The sequence below is a fragment of the Rhincodon typus genome, chromosome 26 (genome assembly GCF_021869965.1).
Source record: "Rhincodon typus isolate 14 chromosome 26, sRhiTyp1.1, whole genome shotgun sequence".
Classification (NCBI taxonomy): domain Eukaryota; kingdom Metazoa; phylum Chordata; class Chondrichthyes; order Orectolobiformes; family Rhincodontidae; genus Rhincodon; species Rhincodon typus.
The window spans coordinates 29429275-29448109 of record NC_063357.1 but is presented as its reverse complement, the minus strand read 5'-3'; the positions used below and the strand labels follow the sequence as shown (position 1 = coordinate 29448109).

General features: G+C 43.9%; 1 protein-coding gene across 1 annotated transcript in view; it reads right to left on the bottom strand.

Annotated features, from left to right (window-relative positions):
- The window catches only part of LOC109914338 (C-factor-like), a 28661-nt gene extending 15610 nt beyond the window's left edge, over positions 1-13051 (bottom strand). The window contains exons 1-3 of the mRNA XM_020513922.2: positions 12888-13051; positions 9019-9070; positions 4663-4850 (exon numbers count right to left, since the gene is read on the bottom strand). Coding sequence (XP_020369511.2) covers positions 4663-4850; positions 9019-9070; positions 12888-13028 — 381 coding nt within the window. The 5' untranslated portion in view covers positions 13029-13051. The remainder of the gene's footprint in view (positions 1-4662; positions 4851-9018; positions 9071-12887) is intronic.
- Between the last annotated feature and the right edge of the window lie 5784 nt (positions 13052-18835).

Sequence of the window (18835 nt, the reverse complement as noted above, 5' to 3'; positions counted from 1 at the left end):
CACAGGCTGGATAGTAAGATAGTGCCTGATCTCTTCAAAGACTTCACCTCTATTGGTAAGGTTTACTCAGGAAGAACAGAGGGAGAAGGTAAAGAAGTTAAAATATTGCAATATACAGGAGCTGGTCAGTCTCTAATAATAAGAAATGAAAGTATTTACACTTCTTCTGAAATGTTACCCGAGAGAGTGGTAATCTGTGGAATAAATGGAGAGAGATTTTAGTGTTGCCCTGTATAAGATAAGGCTGGAAAGTCCAATCAAAACTGGGGAAGTGACAGTTGGAGTGATTGAAAGAGTGTCTATTCCATGAATATGGTTTGTTCTTGGAAACAACCTAGCAGGATCAAAAGTGGGATTGGTGCCCATTGTGGGAGGAAGCTGAAAGAAAACCGGGGAACTGAAGAGTTAAAAGAAAAATACCCTGGAACTTTTCCAGACTGTGTGGTGATAAGATTCTATAGTAATAAGTTAAAGCAAGAAGGAAAAACCATAGAGAATTTTGCCATACCTTTCATACATGTCAGATGGTAGGAAAGCCTCAAGCAGTAATAAAACCATCACCTTTAATGCCAATTCCCGCACTTAAAGAACCTTTTATGCAGGTTATAATTGATTGTGTAGGTCCCCTCCCTAAAACCAAAAATGGGAACCAGTATTTGCTAACCATAATGAGTCTATCAGATTTCCGGAGGCAATTCCATTATGGAATGTCAAGGCAAAAAGGTTATGAAGGAGTTGCTTGCTTTCTTTACCAGTTTTGGACTACCCGGGGAGATTTAGTCAGACTAAGGGTCCAATTTTACTGCTGAATTATTTAGGGAGGTCATGGATCGTTTAGGCATCCAACACTTTAAATCAAGTGTGTACTATCCTGAATCCCTGGGAACATTGAAAAGGTGGCATCAGACGCTAAAGACCATGCTGAGGGCTCATTGCCAGGATTATCCAAATGATTGAGATAAAGGTTTCTTATTTATATTGTTTGCTATTAGAGATGCTCCAAATCAATCAACTCAGTTTACTCCATTTGAATTTTTATTCAGGCATAAAGTAAGTGGGCATTTAAAATTAATTAAAGAAAAGTTGATAGGTCCAAAGTCAGAGATCTCACAGCTAGATTATATATCTGAAGTGAGAGAAAGATTAAACAGAGTAGGTAAATTAGCTAGACAACATTCGTAGGTGGCACAGCACTTAATGAAGCAAGAAGCTGATAAAGAAATATAAGATCCGTACGTTTGCCAGTAGGGAAAAAGTATTGGTGCTGTTACCAGTGGTAGGAGATCCCTTCAGAGCAAGGTTTAATGTTTCTTATCAGATTGAGAAGAAGTTAAGTCAAGTGAGTTATCTGGTTAAGATGCTTGATAGAAAAAAAATTTATTGGGTATGTCATGTGAACATGCTGAAACCTTACTATGACAGGAAAGGGAACCAGAGAAACAGATATTAGTTCCTGCCACTCTGACTGAGGAATCAAATTCAGATGATTTGGATTTTGAAGTGCCTCAGAATAAATTGAATAATGAGGAAGTCCTTAAAGAATGGGATAGTATAGTAAGCTATCTGCCTCAGGAACAGAGAACTGAATTGAAAAGCTTATTTCAGCAATATGAGGACATACGTAGAAATAGAATGGGGAGGACTAATACCAAAGTACCTGAAATTGATGTAGGGAATGCTGTTCCAATAAAACAACACCCCTACAGGCTTAATCTTATCAAAGCCGCACAGGTACAGAAGAAAACGGAAGTGATGCTCCAAGAAGACATCATCAAGCCAAATCAAAGCGTGTGGAGTTCAGCCAATCATGTTGGTTCCCAAACCTGATGGTACTCAACAATTCTGCGTAGATTATCGGAAGGCCAACACCGTGGCTAAATCAGACTCATACCCATTTCCAAGGCTGGAGGACTGTGTGGAAATGTTGAACAAGCTAATTACATCACTTTCTTTGTGGTTATTGGCAAGTACCTTTGTCGGAGACCGTGGAAGAGGTTTCTGCATTTGTAACCCAAAATGGGCTGTATCAATCTAAAGTAATGCCCTTCGGAATGAAGAGTGCACCAACTACATTTCAAAGACTTATGAACAGAGTTGTGGCAGGATTGACTAATAGTGCCATCTATATAGATGTCTTAGTGATCGTTAGGCATTTGTGAAAAGACCACATGGCAAATTTGGCAGAGCTTTTTGACAGATTACAGAAAGCAAAGTTGGTCACAAATTTGGCAAAATTAGAATTCACAAAAGCGGAAGTGATGTTCTCAGGGCACAACATTGGACACGAAAAGATGACACCAAGGAACATGAAGACAAAGGCCATCAAGGAATTTCCAAGACCATCCTCGAAGAAGGAAGTGCTACGATTGTTGGGACTGAACAGATCGTACAGGAAATTTGTGCCGAACTTTAGTAGCATCTTGGCACCGCTGACGGATTTGTTAAAGAAGAACATGAAATTCCTGTGGACAGAACAATGCCAGGAGGTATTTGAGAATTTAAAAGCAGCGTTAACCATCGCGCCGTTAGCCGCACCAAACTTCTTGAAACCTTTTAAAGTCGCCATTGACGGAAGCGATGTAGGTGTTGGAGCTGTGTTGTTACAGGAGGATGATTGTGGAATTGAAAGACCAATCAGTTATTTTTCAAAGAAACTCAACATCCACCAGAGAAAATATTCGACTGTTGAAAAATAGCTATTCAGTTTGGTGCTGGCCTTACAACATTTTAATGTTTATGCTGCAAGCAGTGCATCAGAGACAGCTATGTACACTGATCACAACCCGTTGGAAAGATTTAAGACAAGAGCACCAGACTATTTCATTGGAGTATTATGTTAAAAGCATCTAATGTACACATTGTACATGTTGCAGATCATGAAAATGCAATTCCGGATGCATTATTGCGGGTTTAAAGGGAAAATGTATACATAAGGTAGAAACAGTAGTGTTTAGTTATGTACATAAAATTAGTACGAAATATGTAACTCTAGATTAATGACCGGTGGATCCAGTAACAACGGTGTTAAGATTTAGAGAAAAGAAAATTAAGCCATCCTTTCATCATGACGGTTCTTTTTTTCTTAAGGGGGAGGTGTTGTAAAGTTGGGTGGAGTATTTGATGTTTGTAAAATGATAGGGGTGAAGAGTGCAAGGTCCCTTTAAAAGATAAATGTGTTTTTTTTCTGGGCTTGGGGATTTAAAAAAATGTACTGGTGCACGGAGAGATCCTGAAACTGAAACATTATATCAAAAGACTATGTGGTTAACAACCCAGGCAGTATTTTGTTTTGTTATTAAGGCAACTCATTTGAATATCAGCCAATTAATTTAAACCAGGCACTTAGAGACTAAAAACCCAATTAAATTTAAATCTGGTGGTTTTGACAACGTTTTCAAAATGCCCAGCAGCTCCAAGGTGAAAATCACTGGCTCTTACAGAATTCTCTAAGCTCTGAGAGTAACCATCACATAAATTAAATTATGGTGCCACTCTTTGTGAATATTCCTGATACACAAGTTTAATGGAGAAAGGTACTCCTGCCTGAAGAACAGCAGAGAAGGCGCAGAACATTCCAGAAGACGTATCCTGGTCATAATTTTGAGAGACTAAGTTTTAAGTGTTTTTTTAAATTTGATTTGGTTTATATAAGTGGGCATTGTATTTATTGGAACAGCATATCATTAGAATTTTGTTTTATTTGGGAATAGTTAGTAGTTGAGGGGGAATTGTTTGGTTTGATAGTAGTTCTGTTAATTTGTTCACTGTTACAGTTAGGTAAATAAATTGTTACTTGTTGATTTTAGAGTGAGTGAAAGGATTTTATTTTATTTTAACCACTCCTTTATAACAGATTGGGAGGTGAGAGGCAGGTTGTAACATCTTTCGCACTTTCTTTAACAGAATATGAGGCAAGGCGAGTTTCTCTGGGAGTTTCAGTTTTAGTTATCAGAGTGGTGGGGGGGGGGGGGGGGGGGGGGGGGTTTGGGGAGGGTTCCACCTCTGCTTCATAACATGATCCTTATGATCACTGGCATAATTACACATCTGGCCTGATTGCCCTGAGAAAGTGCTGCTGGATCTTTATTATGTTTCCTTTTAAAATCCCATACTCTCAGTGCAGTCACATAGGACATGTGAGCTTTAAGTTAGAAGAATAGTGTTGCATAAGTTAAAATATTTTGTGTTTGGCATGGAGAACAGTTTGATTTTTCCAGCCATCTTTCTGATTTCCAGGTTCCATGGCCATTCTCCTGGAAGTACTAACTTGCGCGGGAGTACAGCACAATAGATACATTAGTTCTTCACTCAAGTAGCCAGTCTTCATTTTAGCACTGCTCCCTTTGCTTATTAACAATTTCAATGATGTTAAAAGCCCAGGAGACTTTGAGTTGTAGGCACAGTTCATCAGGCTTGTTTCTGATGCCTCCATAGTCAAAATATTCACCAGACACTTGCTGCTTCAATTAAAACATAAAATATAACCACTTGGCCAAGATTCAGAGAGTTCCTATCAGCCTTGAAATGATATCACAGGAGAATTCAATGTTCGAGACTGAGCAAGTAAAGAAAACCAGAAAAAGCTAGAGAAGAATAAAAACAAAGTGCACCTTATTCACAGCCTTCAAAATGTATAGATTTGAGACAAAGGAACTCATTTACCTGGCTCACCAATAAGGGGCCAACCACATTTGTTTGGTAAACCGCCATCATGTCCTCAGCTGTGATGGTTTCAAGTGTTGCATGAGAGTTTATTCCAGCATTGTTAATGAGTAGGTTGAGTCCAGTACTACCAAGAATTGCTTCCACTCTCTCCACAGCTCTTTGGATGCTGGCTGAATCTGTAACATCTTGAAAATAAGAATAAAGAAAATTAAATCCCAAGTGGGTTATATTGGCAAAAAGACAAACAACAGATTTAGAGGTGCTCTACAAGGTGTTGGTCAGCCTCCATCAGGAGTCCTTTAACAGTTCTGAGCATGCAATAACTTGAAAATCTATTGTCTCCGGGAGATTATGCAAGAAGCAATGGGAATGATTCTACTTGCTTTTTAAACTGCTTTCAATGTCTACTTAACATTGAGAAACAATGAGCTTAGGTTCACACCTTGGCCTCTTTCCAAAACTCAATGTTACCTTAATCTCCTTTATTATACATTTGCATTCCATATTTTTCAAAGCTAACATTTCATTTTCAATTTACTTAAACAGTTTAGAAAGGCTTTTGTTGCATAGAATCATAGAATCTCTATAGTATGGAAGCAGGCCATTTGGCCCATCTAGTCCACATCAACCATCTGAATAGCATCCCACCCAGACTCAACAACCTCCCCTTAAGTTATCCTTGTAACTCTGAATTTCCCATGGCAACCCCACCTAGTCAGTATATCCCTGGACACTGTGGGCAATTTACCATGGCCAACCCACCTAACCTGCACATCTTCGGACTGTGGGAGGAAATCGGAGCACTCAGAGGAAACCCATGTGGACACAGGGAGACCATGAAAGCCCTTCACAGATAGTGACCCGAGGGTGGAATTGAACTTGGGTCCCTGGCGCTGAGGCAGCAATGCTAACCATTCAGCCACTATGTCGCCTTACTCTGCTACCTCTACTACTTATAAAATAGTTTGCAAGTTTTATCAGTTTATAACTGGTTTCAGTCACAATCACATTAAAATAATTTTTGAAGTAACAGGAGATCAAGCACCATGCAAGACTTTACTTTCATGGCCTGTATCTAATGCGTGACCCAGTCTCTCACTGACCCAAGCATTACTCCAATTAGCGCTTCCAGGTCTAATATGGTTCCTCTCGATGATTCTCTCCTCAATTTAATGAATTAAGATGAGAAGTTCCACTATTTGTAAATTCTGTAACAGCCCAAAAGACAAGGGGTACACCACCATCTAGCATGTGTTTCAAAACATGTCATCATCCCGCCAAGTTTGCATTTCCCTCAACCATCATGTGGGCAAGATTTTCCCTTTTGACTTCCTATTGCATAGCACCATCCTCGTTCGGTAGATACACCTGGAAAGATTTCACCTGCGACAAATGCCTATATTTCCAACAACTGTTTACAAGTTGCTCCATTGTGGATTTTGACTAACTCCTCTGAACTTGTGTTGAAATAGTGGGAACATTTGATACTATAATGATAAAAAGACCATCTGTTCCAAAAGCCTCTGCTCCATAATGTCATGATGCAATGTAGTACTGAGACCATTCTGTTGTTCTTGGAAAATAACAGCGCAATTGGCTAGAAGCCAGAAAATGACACTAGGCCAATTGAAAATCTGGAAAATTCCCTTCCAAGCTCCCAAAAAGTTTCAGGAAAACTCAGTGATCAATATTCCAATACAAATGATTTTCTGTACTCTGTGAAACTCATCACCGTCATAAACTTGTCCTGCTCCCTTCTGAACGTTTGCACAAATGGCAAATTCTTTGAAAATTTAACAGCACTCAAATGAAAGACTTTTGAGATCTCTCTAGCCCTATACTCACATCTGTTAAATTCCGAACCTCTGTATCCCCAGTGTGAATAAGCAGGAATGGTAACAGTAATATGTGATGGGGTGAGCCAGGAAAAAGATTTTCTAGCTTCCACACAAAATGTCATGGATGGGTTCAACTCCAAGTTGAATGTTTTGCGAATGTGCAGAAATGTTCCAGATTTAGCTCTGGACTTGTGTCAAATTGGCTGGGAGTGAGTCAAAACGTGTTGGTTCTCCTGTCACATTAAATCTAGATGGGGCAAGATGCAAGAAACATATTCATAGCTGCTTGCTAACCAGTGACCCCATCTTGGAATTTTAGGTATAGACCAGGCTTAGTTGCAGTTCCAGATGAGAAATGACCATTTACACTAGATGCTTGCATTCACAGAATATCCCAGTAAAAAAAAAACGTGCCAGGGAGACAACTGAAACAATCCTACAAACATTTTAATAACCATTCCTCACAAAACAAAGTCATGTAATCTCCTTATCACCATGTACAGGCAGATAAATCTTCCTCAAAGCACATTAATATCTTGGGTCTCTAAAATAGTAAAAATGTCAAAGTGTACTTCACAAGAGTGTAACAAACAAATTTGTTGCCAAGCCTCAGGAGGAGACAGTAGAATGCTTAATCAAAAGAGATAGGTTTTGCAGTATTTTAAAGAGAAGAGAGAAAGATCTAGGGAAGGAATTGCAGACCTTAAGGTTTAGGTAGTTACAGACATGACCATGCTGAAGTGATTAATACTAGGGATGTTTAAGAGATTTGCATTGGTCTGCAGAGCACAGAGATCTCACAGGCTTGTAGGACTCTGAAAGGTTATAGAAATCAAGACGGAGGAGACTATGGAAGGATTTGAAAACAAGGATAAGGATTTTGAAGACAAAATGTTGCCAGATCTAGAGCCAATTAAGTCAGTAAGAACAAGGTTTGCACCAATGGAATTTGGTGTGTGTTATGACACACACAAAGTTTTGGGTAAGTTCAAATTTATTAAAGGTGGAAAATAGGAAATTGACTAAGAGGGTATTGAATAGCTTTGAGGTAACAAAGAATGGATGAGAGTTTGAGCACACCTGAGATAGAGCTGGAGTTGGACGATATTAGGGAGATAGATTAAGATAGTTTTGCTGATAGAGTGAATGCATACTCAAAAGCTTATTACATGGACATATAAGATGCCAAATGTTACAAACTATTGAGTTCAGCTTTGGATAGTGAACGAGGTGAGGAATTGGTCCGCTGGCTAGAGAACAGATATTGTGACAGGAATTGATTTGATTCATTTCCGTCCCATTTTGCCTATTTCTCCATGATTGGTGCATCTATTCTGATTATGCCACCTTCTACCAGAGTGCCTCTGACATAACCACCTTTTTCCTCAACTGAAGATTCCTCCTACCATGGTTGCCAGAGTTCTAAGCTATGTCTGACCCATCTCTACATTTCTACCCTCACCCTTTCCCCTCCACTCACAACAATGGTGGGCTTCCCCTTGTCCTCACTTTCCACCCCATAGGCATCTGAATTCGAAGGATCATCCCCTGCCTTTTCTGCCATCACCAGCAGGATACCAGCACCAAACACATCTTCCATCTCCTCTCCATTATCAGAATTATGCAGGTCCACTCCCCGTGTGCCACCCTGGTCCACGCCTCCATCACTCCTTTGGCTTCCTCAATGCCCCATGGGACCTTCCCATGCAATTGCAGAAGGTGTAACACTTGTCCGTTCACCTCCTAGTTCCTCAGTGTCCGAAGCCCCAGACACACATTCCAGGAGAAGCGACATTTTCCTTGTACTTCTTTCAGTCCAGTCTACTGTATTCGCTGCTCAATGCAGTCTCATTGGTGAGATCAAATGCAGACTGGGTTACTGCTTTGCAAAGCACCTCTTCTCTATGAGTAGGAGTAATGTGAACTTTCCAATTGCTTGCTATTTCAATAAACCACTGTGCTCCCATGCAAACATTTCCATTCTGGGCTTGCTACAGTGTTTCAATGATGCATAATGCAAGCCAGAGGGACAATGCCTCATTTTCTGTTTAGGCTCTTTACAGCTTCTGGAAATCAATATTGAATTCCACAACTTCAGTGCATGACTTCTCCAGGTGCTCCGGCTTCCTCCCATAGTTCAAAGATGTGCAGGCTAGGAGGATTGGCCATGCTAAATTGCCCATAGTGTTCAGGGAAGTGTAGATTAGGTGGGTTATGGGGGATGGGTCTGGGTGGGATGCTCTGAGAGTTAGTGTGGACTTGTTGGGTCCACACTGTAGGGATTCTGTAAACCTCCTTGTCTGTGACTTTGGGCCCCCTCACCATACATTCTGCTCACTCCTCTTCCCCCTCTGTCTACAGCATAAAAACCATTATTTCTCAGCCCCTTTCAGTTCTGAAGAATAGTCGTATTGGACTTGAAACATTAATCTTGTTTTTCTTTCTCCACATTAGCTGCCAGACCTGCTGAGTTTCTCCAGCATTTTCTGTATTTATTCATAAGGATATCACTTACCTAGCTCTATCATCCTCACGGAAGAATGGTCATTTGCTAAAGTTTCCAGCTCCTGTTAGGAACCAAACAGGACATATTACTTGGTCAGATCAGGGCAGTCAATCCAATTTTAAACCAAGAATCTATTTAACGAGAGAGGATTGAAGATTTGAAGAGTGAATGGTACCAAACTTCTATTTTGCTCGTATGGAGCAGTGGACTTTTAAATCAATACAAGTTACTCTTGGCCACCTAGATACAGCACACAAGAAACCTGAGAACATTATTAACAATTGACCCAATCTCAAGAAGCCGATAACTGGTTGCTTACAGGGATGATTGTATGTTATGTGGGCGTTGTACCTCTAGGCACACAAGATTCCACTCTTGCACTGGAAAAAAAAAGGAAGTACACAAATGAGGAAAATCAAAATGTCAAAGAACCAAAATCGGTAATGCATTTCCAGGAGGTCCAAGTGCAAACATAAAGAAAGTTTGGATTTTTGTGCTAATATAAGGCAAGCTTAAATGCTATAGTAATGCAATTAACTAATAATCATAAAAGAAAAACACGAAGCAGCATTTGGATTTTCGATTCATCAAATGCCTAAATGTCAACAATCACTCCTACATTCTGTACTTCCCTTACCATTGTTCCAGGTTATAAGGCTTCTCTATCCTTAGTTTACAGACACTGAATGCCCTCCCGCGAGATACACAATGCTCTCCTCCCTCCCCCATTTATTCCCATTCTCTTTGATCGTTTGTTCACTGCCACTTAATCATTCCCTGAATCTGTAGCCTCTATTTATAAAACCGTGCTGGAACAAAGCAGCTCTACAGCAGGTGACAATGACCCAGGTCAGTGGAGTAGCCTTGGTTCTCCTGATCATGACAATGAGTTGTGCCAAAGGATTTCAAGTTGGCAATTACTGTAACCTATCTAAGAAAGGAGCACCAGGAGATTACAGACCAGCTAATAATAGCTCTGTCAACTTCTAGGCTGTGGAGTTGTAAAGATCCCACTCCATAGCCGGATTGCAGTCGGTCAGGACTTTGTGGTCCCCTTGAACTGAATTGAATTGAATTGAATTGAATTAGCTTTATTGTCACATGTACTCACATGAGTACAGTGAAAAGTTTACACGTTTCTACTTACAGCACCATCTTAGGTACAAGGTACCTAGGCACAGATTCTTAAGTGAAGATTCTTGGGAAAAAACCATTGAAAAATAAAGAAATAAAAGATCCAGCATCACAGATCATAGACATAAATTAGAAAAACAGACAAGTAAGAAGTTCAGTATGATAGTTCTCCGACGCAGTCCATGTCAGCATCTAGCCTCCTGTAACTGAAAAACAGTCCTTTGCCGCCACCTGCATTGGACCCACCAATGTAGGATTTGCCACACTTTAGGTACCAGCTCTTCACCGCTGTGCCCACCATGGCAACACCACCGAATCCCATTGCTGAACCCACACTCACCCCTCAACCAGGATTCCCCGTCTCTGCTGCCGCTGCTACCTCACCCATAAACAGAAGTCCCCATCCCGGGCCTACTGCAACTGGGAGTTTCAGGTTCCACTGCTGCTTCAATGATGCCAGGAGTACCTGCTTTGAGCATATCACACTGCTGCCATTGCAGCCACCGCTTCACCAGTCCCCACTCTGGGCCTTCTATCACCAGGAGTCGCTGGCTCCGCTGCCAGGCCAAGCCCCCCACAGCACCAAGTCCCATTTCGGCTGCAAATGTCGCCTTGCCAGTGCCACCATCTTGAAGAGTCCGCTGCCGCTGTCACAATCTCCAGATGCTGCAGGAGCTTTGCTGGCACAGGCCCCGAACGCCGGGATGACACTGCTGTTGCTGCTGTGTTCTCCAGTCACCGGGAAAAGCCACATTCTCCGTTGTCTCCGACTGCCAGAAGCCTGCCATCACTCTACACACAGTCCGCGCTGATTGCTACACCGACGCTGCCGACCAACCCCACCACATGAAAGAAAAAGAGAAGAGAAATGAAAGAATAGGACATAAAAAGGAAAGAAAAGAAGCAGGTGGGCATAAATGGGCAAGAGCCTGCACCCAGCCCTGCCACTCTGCGGCCATCTTGGATATTTAGGCGGAGGGATGACATTGCCAGTATCCATGTCAAGCAATCTGCCAATCTTCATACATACAATTTGAGAGAAAGTGAATCTAGCCGTCAGTGGCATCTTCCCAATTCCAGGACCCTCACTAATATAGGAATAAGATATTGGCTTGTGCAATTCATTAGAGGTTGGTGGCATGGCTAGAAACTGCCATTAATTTACATGTTCTGCCTCCAAGACAATTCATTCTGAATAATTCCATTGGTACGGAAAATCTTTCAGACAGAATACAAAGCAAACTTTACTTAACCCATTGAGCTGGAAGTCTTTCAGTTAATGGTAACAGCATTGTTAATACACATGCCGTCTTTAAGACCCCATTTTCCCTTCAAGACCTACAAAAAAGCATTGTCTACTTGTACAAGATGGACATGGAGAATGATGCTGCTCGAGGTTGCTATCTAATTCTAAGAAATTGACAACAGCAGTATTATTTGGAAATTTCTGAATAGCAGGAAGGTTTAGTCATCAGCCAGTCCAAGGAACAGGAGGGGGAGGGCAATCTGATTTTCACAACCATAATGGCAGCTGACTCTCTAACTAGACAGGAGGAAAGCCAGTAGGAAATTGGGCAACTCAAAGTTACGGCATGTCGGTGTTAGAATGGGGAAAAAGCAGGCTAGAAAAGGTTAGGGGAAGACAATGAATGAGGGATGTGGTCTTCAATTGACACAGCCAGGAGTGATTCCCATTCTTGACAAAGCTTTTTCAGTACTCAACACAAGTTTTTGCTGGTGAGGCAACATCTGTGGATACTTCACTGACTTCCTAGCTTCACTGGTACAAGGCCTATTAACAGAATCGGATCATTTACAGAAATTGTAAAAGGCTCCCACCTGATTTCCCATGGACAAATCTCTTCCTTCCTCTGTCTGATAGCTCCATCTCTGAGAATCGTTGTAACATTGATAGGTACTCTGTGATCCCGCTAGTTACGGATGTGTCCCTCTTAGACACATCTTCCCCATTCTCTGATCCCTGCTGCCAATACGTTTTCACTTCAGCACTTCCATGCTGAGATGTTCCGCTCTGATAATTCTTTGACAATTACACCACATATTCTCAGTTAACAGATGTTATCCATCTTTATCAAAAACAAATGTTCTGCTGTTAGGTGTGTTCTCTCTCTCTCTCTCATACAGACACACTCACACACACACACATACACACACACATATGCACACACACATATGCACACACACATATGCACACACACATGGACAGACATACACACTCACACACACTTACAAACATAGACATACACACCCACACTCACAAACACAGACAGACACACACACACACACAGATATACACACACAGACATACACACACCCACACCCACACACACACAAATACACACACACAAAGACATGCACACTCACTCACACATACACACACACAGACACACACACACTCACACACACATACACACACACAGACATAGACACAAACACTCACTCACACACATAGACACACATATACACAGACACAGACACACACATTCAGACACACAGGCGCGCACACACACACACACACACACACTCACACACACAAACACACACACACACACACACACACACACACAGACACCCACCCTCCCTGATAACAATTCTCTCCCCTCTTTCTGATCTCCCCCAACTCTCTGACAGATGCTTCCTCTCTCAGCTGTCCCCCCCACTCAATGGGTACAATGGTCCCTTTCCCTCCCTCCACCTCCAGTGACAGTGTTCCCTGCTTTTACCTGGGTTGAGCTTGACTGCCAGAAAGTGGCTAAGATCTGAGTTGGTGGAACACTGGAATTGATCAGCTGTTTAACCAGTTCGAGCCCGATTCCCTTGTTTGCCCCAGTAACGAGAACAGACTGAGCTTTCAGCGTCGTCATGGTCAGCTTAAACCAGCTGGAAGGCCAACAGCAGCTGTTCAAATAATGAAGGAGGAGGACACTGTCCAACCCTTAGCTTCACTGCCTCCTGCACTGACTCCTAGTCCCAGTGTGTTAACAGTTCCAAGCCAACATTCCTCTCCAAGTACACTCCGCCCCCAGCCCAGTCCACCCAGCTCTTTGATACTTTTCTATTGTACTAAGTTCCAGGTTTCAGAAAAGAAGTAGTGAATCAGTGGAAGATATATATTTAAAAAAAAGGTAAGGTTGCCATTGTCCAACCAGACTATAGGTCTGCTCTCTCATAAGAGAGAGAGAGATGACTATTGATGGTTTAACCTGGGGGTCACCATATCTCAGACGAGGCAAGAGACTGAGAGAAGAGTCGTTCCTGATAACCTCAGCCAGTGTGGGCATTGAACCCACACTGTTGCTATTGCTCTGTACTGCAAACCAGCCAACTGAGCTACCCAATCCAGCTTCCAGTGAAGTACACTGGAGAAAACTTGGTTATCAAAGCGGCCAGTAGCTACCCTGAGTGCTGTCTATTGTTTTTACCACCCCATACGTGGGGGATATTTAAGTTCCAATCACATAAATTAAGATCAAACTTAGTGAAATACGCTGGATGCAAATTTTTACTGTTTCTTGATTCCCTTTAGAGGGTCGGTGTGGACTCAATGGGCTGAATGGCCTGCTTCCACACTGTAGGGTTTCTAAGATTCTATTTCTCTCACACACATACACACCCACCAATCCCCCATTGATGCTGCCCCATTTTCCAGCATTATTTCTTGTTTGATCCACAGGAGTGGTGATTTGCCATGAAATGTAACAGAATAACTAAAAGATACACCAGGAGCAGGTGTAGCGAGAAAAAGAGAAACATAGGGGCAGAGTTTACCAAATGAAATTGTTGAAGTCAAACCTACGTTTTCCCCCCCCACAATCAACCTCAGCAATGTTATTCCACACCTTCAGAACAGGTGGGACTTGAACATGGCCCTCCCAATCCAGGGGTATGAACACTACCACTACACCACAGGGTTGAGGTGAAGAGAGCCATCCACTTTCCTCGGGAATGCTAAAGGAGGCCACAGCATCAGGCAATGCCAGCCTGGACCCAGATAGCCGACCGAGTGAACACAGTGTCCCAGGTGAGAGGAAATGACCTGTAGATAGGGATTAGTGCCACCACTTTAGATTTAGATTTAGAACTTAATTGTCACATCATCAAGTAGAAAAGTACAGGAGTACAGTGAAAAGTTTCAATGTCACCACACACGGTACCATCTTTGGCTCAAGCACCTCGGTATAAAAACTTAAGAATAAGTAGAAAGAAATAAGGGACAAAGTTAAAAGTTAAGCATCACAGTCGCTCTTCTCTCTGCAACCTCAACGTCATTGTAAGTCTGCCATTACACACCCATACCATCCAGGTTGAATACCACTCTCACTATTGCATGATGGATCTTCAGTCATGGTTCTCACCTACATCATTCTCCAAAACTACTCAGCCTACCTGCTCTCTCTGCTTTCCACACGTTCACTGGTCACTTCACCATCTCTCCTGTTCCTTCATTATCACAAACAGCTCTTCCAACTATTTTAATCTCACTCAATTCCTCCTTTTATTAGATTGTTGGTGACTTACAAAAAAGATACACTCCCTCAGCACCCGTAGCTCCCCCATGCTATATCAGACCCTACTTTCTATTTGAGGCTGCTCTCTTTCAACTCATTATCCATTCTCTGTCCCCATATAATGGCTCCAATCTGCACTTGAATTCCCCACTTTTCCCAAAACAAAAGGATTGCCCATGATATCCCACCACCACTTTGATGTTTGCCACCCAATCCCCCTCAACTGACCATGGCCAACTCCCTAGGTTGAGACCAGACAATGGCCTTGATCAAGAGTGATAGCATCCCTTGCCTGACCATAGTTTCCCTTCACTTGTCTAAAGATTACAGCTCTTAGACTTTCAGGTATGGTCATTTGGTTGATGCATGTACAGTGCTGCTGCACAATCTCTGGCGTATGCTGTTACTGTGACATTGGCATGGCATGGTGTCTTATGGCAACACATCCACCTCCTTGATTGTTTACTGCCGGCAACTGCGACAAGCTGTCTGGTTTTGTGTGTGCACTGAGAAACAAGGGAGGGCAGAGATGCTCCAAGTGTCCCAATATGTGCAAAGTTAGTGAAGGCTAAGATAGCAAGCTATGAGCTCAGGAATGCCCTCTGTGCCAATACTCGAGAGTGGTGTGCCACTGCAACTCTCTCGTAACCGCTTTGTCCTTGAAACTGCTCAACCACGTCCTGAAGCAAACCAGGTACCACAGCCACATCACCTTTCTTAGTACCTCCTACGAAACCAGATCATCCCCAATGGACTACAGTCCACATTCAGGCCTTCCCAATTTGGCCCCAACCGTGACAATGTCTACATTCATAGCATTGAGATCCTTCAGAAGCGTTTCTCCCTGCGACTCCTGAAAGTCACACTCGCAGCAATGCGCCGGCATCGCCTGGCACTACAATCAAGCCTACCCCAGCTCACAGCCTCCCTCTCCCAGACCTGCAAAGGACCTCTCCTGTTTTTTATTCTTCGTAGGATCCACAACCTGAACTCACAATTCTACTCAGCTTTATTGGACACTAAAAACCGTAAGGACAGTAAACTTACTGGTGCCTACCACCCAAAATGGGCTTCCTCCACCTCCCAAATCCCTAACCCTACCCAGGACCTTCCCCACAATGTGCCCGCCACCATTGGCCTTGAGACCACTGTCAAAGAACCCACGGATGATGTCACATCCTCCGCCGCTGCGTACGCCACTTCCGGGACAGCGAACGCAATTGACACCGCTGCTGATGCCACCGCCTCCATTTCCGAGGCCAACACCATAGACACTGAGGACGCACCTACCGTCACCGCTGCTGCCGCCACCTACCCCGCTCCGCCCACCACCACCGACGCAACTCCACCCACAGCCGACGCTGATGTCGCTCTGCCCACAGCCTCCACAGCCAGCAGCTCCAGAGGAGACAATAGCACTCAGCCCTGCCGAGTCTTCACCATCCCCCCAAACCCCCCCCTTACTGAGGACGAACGGTCAGTCCTCAGTAAAGGGCTCACCTTTGTTCCCCTCCACCCACATATCAACGAATACCGGTCACGTTTGGACATTGAGCAGTTTCTCCGCCGCCTCCGCCTCCGCGCTTACTTCTTCAAACATGAGCCTAACCCTCCCTCTACTGACCCCTTCTCCCGCCTCCAACACACCCCCTCCTCCTGGACACCACCCCAAGGTCTCCTACCCTACCTCGACCTCTTCATCTCCAACTGCCGTCGTGACATCAATCGCCTCAACGTCTCCACCCCTGTCACCCACTCCAACCTCTCCCCCGCAGAATGTGTCGCCCTCCGCTCCCTCCGCTCCAATCCCAACCTCACCATAAAGCCCGCGGACAAGGGAGGCGCAGTTGTAGTATGGCGCACTGACCTCTACATCGCCGAGGCCGGACGCCAACTCTCCGACACCTCCTTCTACCGCCCCCTTGATCATGACCCCACCCCCGACCACCAAACCATCATCTCCTCACGTACCACCCCACCAACCTCCGGATCCAACACATCATCCTCCGACACTTCCGCCATCTGCAATCTGACCCCACCACCAAAGACATTTTCCCTCCCCACCCTTATCTGCTTTCCGGAGGGACCACTCTCTCTGTCACTCCCTTGTCCGCTCCACACTCCCCTCCAGCCCCACCACACCCGGCACTTTTCCCTGCAACCGCAGGAAGTGCTACACCTGCCCCCATACCTCCTCCCTCACCCCCATCCCAGGCCCCAAGAAGACTTTCCACATCAAGCAGATGTTCACCTGCACATCTGCTAATGTGGTATACTTTATCCACTGTTCCCGTTGTGGCCTCCTCTAAATCGGGGAAACCAAGCAGAGGCTTGGGGACCGCTTTGCAGAACACTTACGCTCGGTTCGCACTAAACAACTGCACCTCCCAGTCGCGAACCATTTCAACTCCACCTCCCATTCCGCAGACGACATGTCCATCCTGGGCCTCCTGCAGTACCACAACGATGCTACCTGAAGGTTGCAGGAATAGCAACTCATATTCCGCTTGGGAACCCTGCAGCCCAATGGTATCAATGTGGACTTCACAAGCTTCAAAATCTCCCCTCCCCCTACCGCATCCCAAAACCAGCCCAGCTCGTCCCCACCTCCCTAACCTGTCCTTCCTCCCACCTATCCCTTCAACAGCCCCACCCCCATCTCCTACCTACTAACCTCATCCCGCCCCCTTGACCTGTCCGTCCTCCCTGGACTGACCTATCTCCTCCCTACCTCCCCACCTACACTCACCTTTACTGGCTCCATCCCCGCCTCTTTGACCTGTCTGTCTCCTCTCCACCTATCTTCTCTTCTATCCATCTTCTATCCGCCTCCCCCTCTCTCCCTATTTATTTCAGAACCCCCTTCCCCTCCCCCATTTCTGAAGAAGGATCTAGGCCCGAAACGTCAGCCTTCCTGCTCCTGTGATGCTGCTTAGCCTGCTGTGTTCATCCAGCTCTACACCTTGTTATCTCGAGATTGGTGTGTTGCAGTTATGTGGCAAGAGGACTGCAATGTAAATATAAGTGAGCTCTGAAGTCCTGTGTGAAGTGCTGATGTCTTCTCTATTAGTCCAAGATCAGCCACAATGATGTAGTGTGGCTGGTGTTTCAGCATTGCTGATTTTGGTGGGCAATTGGTGAAGTGGTCAATGCCCATGGAGTATGCCATGAAACATTGTAAATGGACCTGAACATGGAGGTCTGGAGGGGCATGTGGTGAGCTTTGTTTGTCATGTCTGGCTTTCTAGTCAGGAATTGGCACCATCTAGTTTCTCACAAGTGCCTGGGAGAATTGTGAACTATGTAGGAATGGGCCAAAATTAGTTAATAATATGCAAATGCAACCAAAGTTCCTCACCAATTAATCACATTATTCTGATCTAGTCGCTGAAACCTTAAGCAGAAAATCAAACTTTTTTCTCATGACATCAACAGTTGCATTTTTTTCCATTCTTGCCGTATTAACATTAAATGTCACAGTTACATGCTAAAGAGGAAAACATGAAAATGCATCGGTTTGAATCAGCCATGAGGGGGGTCAAGAAAAGGGGACAAAAACAGAAGTTGCTGGAAAAGCTCAGCAGGTCTGGCAGCATCTGTGAAGAGGAAAACAGAGTTAACGTTTTGGGTCCAGTGACCCTTCCTCAGAACTTCCTGAGAAAAGGGGAGCCATGACCCTCACTTCATCACTTGATCATAATAAAATATTCTTCTTCTAGGACCTCCAATAATTTATTGCTGCAAGTGTTGGTTTTTGCAAAGCCATCCAAAAGTGGATGATCTTGTATCAATCCATTTTATCTAGGAGATTGCTTTGGCCTTTAGCATTTCTTTCACACCAGTGAGATCAATCCACAAGACCATAAGTAATTGGAACAGGAGCAGGCCATTTAGACGCTGGAGCCTACACTGTCATTCAATAAGAATATGGCTGATCTGATATTCCTCACATCCACTTTCCTGCCCTTTCCCCATTAGCCCTGATTGCCCTACTGATCAAGAATTTATTTCAGCCTTAAATATACACAAAACTAGATGGAAATGCAAGCTGAGGATAACAGAGGCTGCAAAGATGTAAATAGGCCAAAACTGAGCAGGCAATAAGATGTTTCAGAGATAGTAGGAACTGCAGATGCTGGAGAATCTGAGATAACAAGGTATAA